The sequence below is a fragment of the Palaemon carinicauda genome, chromosome 22, assembly GCF_036898095.1.
Source record: "Palaemon carinicauda isolate YSFRI2023 chromosome 22, ASM3689809v2, whole genome shotgun sequence".
Taxonomy (NCBI): domain Eukaryota; kingdom Metazoa; phylum Arthropoda; class Malacostraca; order Decapoda; family Palaemonidae; genus Palaemon; species Palaemon carinicauda.
The window spans coordinates 101,446,261-101,453,760 of NC_090746.1; the positions used below are offsets into that span (position 1 = coordinate 101,446,261).

Genomic DNA, 7,500 nt, shown 5'->3' on the forward strand with positions numbered 1-7,500 from the left:
GTAACCGAGGCCCATTGCGTCAATAAGCGTAGGAGAAGATGATGATGATGATGATGATGATGATAAATATAAATAAAATAAAAAAAAATTACCTCATTAACGCTTTATATTTGACTGAAATAACTGAATTATTCTACGAGTGATTTTAGCCTCGTTATCTAGAAGCAAAAACTGGAATAAAAGCATCGCCAGATGACGTCATTTTTGTGACGCATCTAACCAAGCCCTTAGCGTCAATAGGCGTAGGAGAAGATGATGGCGATGATGAATATAAATAAAAAAAAAATACCTCATTACCACTTTATATTTGACTGAATCTACTGAATCATTCTACGAGTGATTTAAGCATCGTTATCTATTAAGCATCGTTATCTAGAGGCAAAAACCGATGAAATCAGTGCGAAATAAAAGCATGGCCAGATGACGCATCCAGATTCGCTGATGCTTTTCCGAGTGTCTGCAAAAGACCCTCGTGTCTTTCGCATTTGACCAAGTGGAAAAGTTTTTACCAGGATACAGAAGACATGTGTGAGTCTCTCTCTCTCTCTCTCTCTCTCTCTCTCTCTCTCTCCTCTTCTCTCTCTCTCTCTCTCCTTTGTCCAAGTGTAAAAGTTTACCAAGATACAAAAATCAAGTATCTCTCTCTCTCTCTCTCTCTCCCTCTCTCTCTCTCCTCTCTCTCTCTCTCTCTCTCTCTCTCTCTCTCTCTCCTTTGTCCAAGTGTAAAGGTTTACCAAGATACAAAAATCAAGTATCTCTCTCTCTCTCTCTCTCTCTAGTAGAATATTACAGTATAGGATGCATCAAGTTCAAAAAGGTCTACTCTCTCTCTCTCTCATTGATTAGTATATTACAGTATAGGATATAGTATTTATTACTCTCTCCTTAATCCAAGTATAAAACTTTACCATATAGAGGACACATCTCTCTCTCTCTCTCTCTCTGCATGATCACTGACATGCACAGTCACTATCGTAACTCGGTTTAATTACAGAGACGCGAGTTTCACATGACGTCACAGCCAGGGAAATCAGGTTAAGGTGGCTAGCAAATCTCGCCAAGAGATAGCAAAGGGGACCCAGATTTCTTTTCGTTTGGGGACAGAGATATAGATATCGACTTGGTTACAGAGGACTGTAGCCTCTGAAAACCGAAGTTATAAATGCAATTGTAATGTTTGTATGGAAAATTAATCAACGCCTTCGCAATTATTATTATTCGCCTTAATCTAAGCATTCGAAATTAGTATTTTTCGCCTTTGGCGAAAAAAAAAAAGAAAAAAAAAAAAAAAAAAAAAAAAAAAAAAAAAAAGGGAGATAAAATTAATTTAATTCAGCCTCTGCAAGACCATACAAGCAAAACGGGATAAGATTGCATTAGGATAAGTTTACATTTGCAAAACAAAATACAACCGATAGCAGAAGACCTTGCATGTGTCTTCTGACGGAGAAGATCGATAACCAATAGGTTCACTTATTCAGTCTGGCATCGTAAAAAAAAAAAAAAAAAAAAAAAAAAAAAAAAAAAAAAAAAAAAAAAAAAAAAAAAAACAAAGGGGGGCGACGACTATGCAAAGCAATATACGAATGATGTCTATGGTATTATTACTATTATTATTACTTTCTAAGCTACAATCTTAGTTGGATAAGCAGGATGCTATAGGCCCAAGGGTTACAACGGGAAAAATATAGCCCAGTGAGGAAAGGAAATGAAGAAACAGCTAGATTAGTGTGCCTGAGTGTAGCCTCAAGCAAGAGAACTCTAATGTAGAACTGGAAAAATCCGTCTATTTCAAAAGTCCAAATTTTTAATCTTAATAATAATAATAATATTAATAATATTAATAATAACAATAATAATAATAATTTCAATTTTTTAATAATAATAATAATAATAATAATAATCCTATGAATTGACACTAGATGAGAAAGAGCTCTGGACTGAATAGAAGTCGAGGGACGAGGATTACGTAGCAAGAGCCCGTGCAGGCAGAATCTATAGGTAAACACATACATAAACTAGAGGAGCACACAGTAGAGAGCATACCTTCGCCCCGCCAAGCAGTCTTGCACTTTCAAAATCTAATGGATTTGTCCTGGGTCATACTCCATTTATCCACCCAGTTTCGTTGAAATTGGTTCAGTAGATATTGCGTAATGTTGCTCACAAACAAAGAAATAAACAAACATAATATTTGTCCTTTACTTAACATTGATATTGTTTTCAAAGTACTGCTGCATACTTGTACGTTGATGTACTTTATCCAAAATGTTACAAATTCACCCTTGGGTCATACCCAACATGACTAATAGGTCTAGCCAAAATCGGTACTTAAGTTTTGGTGTTAAGTTGCTCACAAACAAATAAATAAATCAATAAACTAGAAAAGCACTCAGAGTGCAGACCTCGCCACGGCAGCATATTTCTTGACTTTTTGGACTGATTTTAGACGTTTGCTCCTTGACCTTTGACCTTCCAAAACTTGATAATTTCCAGCTCTTTACATAACAGGTTAAAATCACTGCAAGTTTCATGACTTTACAAATAAAATTAGGGCCGTATGGTTGATGAACTAAATTTTACCTTTTGCTTGACCTTTGACCTTAACATGTATTAACTGGCGTGGATTTTCATGCACTCAAATATGAAGCAAGTTTGAAGTTTTTGTGACAACGATGTCCAAACTTAAGGCTGATTATGTGAATTGGATATTTTGCTTGTTCGTGACACTGACCTTCCAAATTTAATCACTTCAGCTTTTTACATAACGGTTAATCCCTGCAAGTTTCATTACTCTACAATTAAAATTGTGGCCAGGAAGCTGTTCTCAAACAAACAAGGGCGAAAACATAACCTACTTCCAACTTCGTTTGCGGAGGGTAACAAGGGTTGTCCCATTACACTAGAATCATCTAACAGCCTGGGAAACAAAGAGGCCAAAGGAACTCTGATCTCGAGATGCATAGGACTTATTGTGGGGCAATTATTTAAGATCACCCTAGGGGGACCGATGGATAAAATGGCAATTTTTGACCGACTGGATAAAATTCTCTTTCATGCATGTGGCTATAATACTCAAGTCCAAGATGATACGGCTAAAATAAGACTCGAGGTGTCCTCCCTCTAGAAGAGCTGCTTACCATAGCTAAAGAAGTGAATAAGAAGCCATATGTGGACCTCTGGACTCGACCAACCAAAATACACTGACCCAATTTGGAAATCTCGCATCAAAGGGAGCAAAGCACCTCAGAGAATCCTAAACCTTACCCTCGAGGACAAGGTGGCCCCCCTCGATGAATAATTAAGTTAAAACACCTGGAGGTTCAACTCCTGATCTGAAATGTTTGCTTTCCAAAGAGCTCCGTGGATAGATCCGCGGATAGCTCCGCGGATACCTCCCAGCTCTTCTTACTCGTCGGCAAATATTTGAAGTAAATCTTGCCTTTTCTATTACATCAAAGCTTTAGCTTAGTGGTTCAAAATTGTCGTTTTTTTTTTTCTATTAAATTTTTTATCGAGGTTTCCAGGAAGTTATATATAGCTGAATGTTTAAATTGATAAATAGTAATTAGAATAATGATAAATTCACTCGGTTATGTGGACCGTTATTGAAGTAAAAGCTGTAATCAGCTTGATCATCAGTCATCATGATAATAATTGCTACTGATGCTAACAAATTTAACATTATTAGTATATCCCCTTGCTTTATCCTAAAGTTACCCATCAATCTTTTTTTTTTCATGAATCAAGTTAAAAACTCAAAAATATTAAACTGAGCTACAATAAATGGTTTATTTTTTATTTGTGACTCATTGATGGTAGATATAGCAAAAATAAACATTTCTACCATAAACTCCTACAATTCTTCCTAACCAGAGCCTGCAGTGCCTAGAATTTTACTGAAATCTATCGATAGACGAAGGAATAAAAAGAATTTAGCTGGAATTTGGAAACGATTATCTGTCTTATATTAAGCAAGTCATTAAACCTCACAGATTTGAGTGAGAGAGAGAGAGAGAGAGAGAGAGAGAGAGAGAGAGAGAGAGAGAGAGAGAGAGAGAGAGAGAGAGAGATGGACTCTCTCTTCTAAGTAATGGAAACAACCTGAGTTTTTACTCACAGGAGACAGGTTAACAATAGACCCGTGATGGAAACACAATATAACAGTGACATCATTGGAGAAGTCAGGAGTTGTCGAATTTGTCCTTTATTTCTTTAAGAATTAGAAACTCACATTATTTTTTTTTAAAGCAGCACATTTGCACAGACTCGCAGCGGTACCCTTTTAGCTCGGAAAAGTTTCCTACTGGCTGATTGGTTTGACAAAATAATTCTAACCAATCAGCGAGTAGGAAACTTTTCCGAGCTAAAAGGACACCTCCCGGGAGTGTGCAAATGTGCCTCTTTAAAAAATATGGAGTAAAAGTCGCCTATTATATAGTCCCCAGTTAGGCACATTTATCTTTCCTCCTTGTCGTAGAAATTCGACATCATAAGGCTCAAAACTACACAGTATTCTAAAAGTTTTATTCCAGCTGTGACCAAGCTATGGAATGATCTTCCTACTCAGGTAGTTGAATCGGTGGAAACTTACAGCGAATGTTTTTATGCTGAACAGGCTGACATGAGTCTTTTTATATATTATATATGAAAGATCTGTTTTAATGTTGTTGCTGTTCTTAAAATATTTTAATTCAATTGTTCATTACCTCTCTTGTAGTTTTATTTATTTCCTTGTTTCCTTTTGTTACTGGGCTATTTATTTCCTGTTGGAGCCCTTGGGCTTATAACATTCTGTTTTTTTCAAATGAGGTTGTAGCTTAGCTAATAATAATAATAAAATAATAATAATAATAATAATAATAATAAAATTAATAATAATAATAACAACAATAATATGAATAACAATAATAATAATAATAATAATAATAATAATAATAATAATAAAAATAACAACAACAAAAACAACAATTACAGGCAACTCCACTACCATTCCAACACCTCTGGAGCCTCCATGAACAGAACTTGGCGAGGTTTCAGCAAGTCCAGGAATCTACGGAAGAAAAAACATCCTGGAAGCTGGTAACTTGTTTCATTAACCTCTGCCAAACTGACCAGCCAAGTAATACCCCATCGAGCAATCATTCATGCGTGAAGAGCAAGTTAGCTCCCTGGTATATACTGCACAGGGGGAAGAGGGGCGGAGCTTTGAGAAAAAAGGGTGGAGCTTTGAGAAAAAAGGGCGGAGTTTTGGGGGAAGAGGGGCAGGGCTTTGGGGGAAGAAGGGGCGGAGCTTTGAGAGAAGAGGGGAGGAGCTATTAAAATTATCAGAAGTAATTGGCAGTTTCTTTTACATGATAAGTAAAATTAGTCCATACAGGACACTTTTATTATAAGTTCTTAATCCTTTGGATTTAAAGCTTAATGCCCTTAATTCAATTTCACCAGAATGTATAATTAGATAGATGATTACATAGATGAATAGATAGATAAGTAGATAACTGTGACATGTGGAAATTGGGTCATGTGGCTTAGCGCTGTGTGTGTGCGTGTGTGTGTATGTGTATATACTACCACTAGAGTTATGGGGGTCTTTTGACTGGCCAGACAGTACTACATTGGATCCTTCTCTCTGGTTACGGTTAATTTTCCTTTTGCCTACACATTCACACACCGAATAGTTTTGCCTATTCGTTACATATTCTCCTCTGTCCTCATACACCTGACATCACTGAGATTACCAAACAATTCTTTTTACTGCTCTGTAATTGTTCAGTGGCCACTTTCCTCTTTATAAGGGTAAAAAGAGACTCTTTAGCTATGGTAAGCAGCTCTTCTAGGAGAAGGACACTCCAAAATCAAACCATTGTTCTCTAATCTTGGGTAGTACCATAGCCTCTGTACCATGGTCTTCCACTGTCTTGGGTTAGAGTTCTCTTGCTTGAGGGTACACTCGGGCACACTGTTCTATCTTATCTCTTATTTCTCTTCCTCTTGTTTTGTTAAAATTTTTATAGTTTATAAAGTGATATTTATTCTAATATTGTTGCTCTTCTTAAAATATTTTATTTTTCCTTGCTTCCTTTCCTCACTGAGCTATTTTCCCTGTTGGAGCCCCTGGGCTTATAGCATCCTGCTTTTCCAACTAGGGTTGTAGCTTAGCAAGTAATAATAATAATAATAATAATAATATATATATATATATATATATATATATATATAGGCTATATATATGTGTATATATATATATATAATGACTGTTCATATACATATATGCATCTATATTCACTTATATAGATATACATACATATATACACATACATACACACATATATACTATATATACATATAATATACATTTATATCTTAGTGTATATATATTTATACATCTGGGCATATATGAAATTGCATGTACATATATAAGTCCTTTTGAACCCAATATTTCTATGCGAATCTATGCACTATACAAGGAATAAAGAAACCAATCAAAACTCCCAATTGAATGCACCACCTTTCTATCCATGGGGAAGAAGCAACGTAAACCATCCTTTCGAAGAACCGACGACAAACGCCCTCACAAAAAAAAAAAAAAAAAAAATAAAAGTCCCACACACGAGTGCCTGACATTCTTGCAATATTCGGCCGTACTCTGGAAAGGTAATAGACAAGGGTTCTTAAAGGAGTACGCTAGAGTAGGGCAGCTTCAATGCTGGCAATCGTGGGTACGTTCAATGAGGTGGCAAAGAGGATTTTGTGTGTGTGTGTGTGTGTGTGGTTTTAGTTTCCCCTCGAAAAAATTGAAGGAAAAATTGAAGTAGGGTAATAGCTGAAGGGAAAATGTTGGTAAGAAACTGAGAGATTTTAAATAAATTTAGGCTTATTATCTTGTAGATGGATATCATAAAATTGGTAAAAAAAAAAAAAATAATTTAGGCTTGTTTTCTTGAATATGGATACCAAAAAAGGGGTAAAAAAACAATTTAGGCTTGTTGCCTTGCAGATGGATACCAAAAAAAAAGTTGTAAAATACAATCTAGGCTTGTTACCTTGTAGATAGATACCAAAATAATAGTTGTAAAATACAATTTAGGCTTGTTACCTTGTAGATGGATACCAAAATAAAAGTTTGTTACCTTGTAATTGGATATCATGAAATCGATAAAAAAACAATTTAGGCTTGTTTCCTTGTAGATAATTCCCCCTCCCCCCCAAAAAAATTAGGCTTATAGATGGATGACAAAAAAGTGGTAAATTTTTAAAAATATTTTCAAAAATTAAAAATCATTAACCTGTACACGCAAAACATATGATATGCGTCGTTTTATTCTAAAAGATTCATTACCAACATCAGTAATTATACGAAATACAAACGTTGTTTCCACGCAATTGAACTCATGTAACCTGATAATTTCATAATCCATTGACCTAGAAACTATAGTCAATTCTTTTTAGTGAGGCAGATTTACACAGAATCGCAGGGGTGCCCTTTTAGCTCAGAAA

The 7,500-nt window shown here is 35.5% G+C and overlaps 1 protein-coding gene across 1 annotated transcript in view; it reads right to left on the reverse strand.

The window, feature by feature from the left end:
- RabX4 (RAS oncogene family member RabX4) overlaps positions 1 to 7,500 on the reverse strand; it is a 36,954-nt gene that overhangs the window by 17,856 nt on the left and 11,598 nt on the right. Inside the window, exon 4 of the mRNA XM_068345843.1 lies at positions 5,742 to 5,757. Coding sequence (XP_068201944.1) covers positions 5,742 to 5,757 — 16 coding nt within the window. The remainder of the gene's footprint in view (positions 1 to 5,741; positions 5,758 to 7,500) is intronic.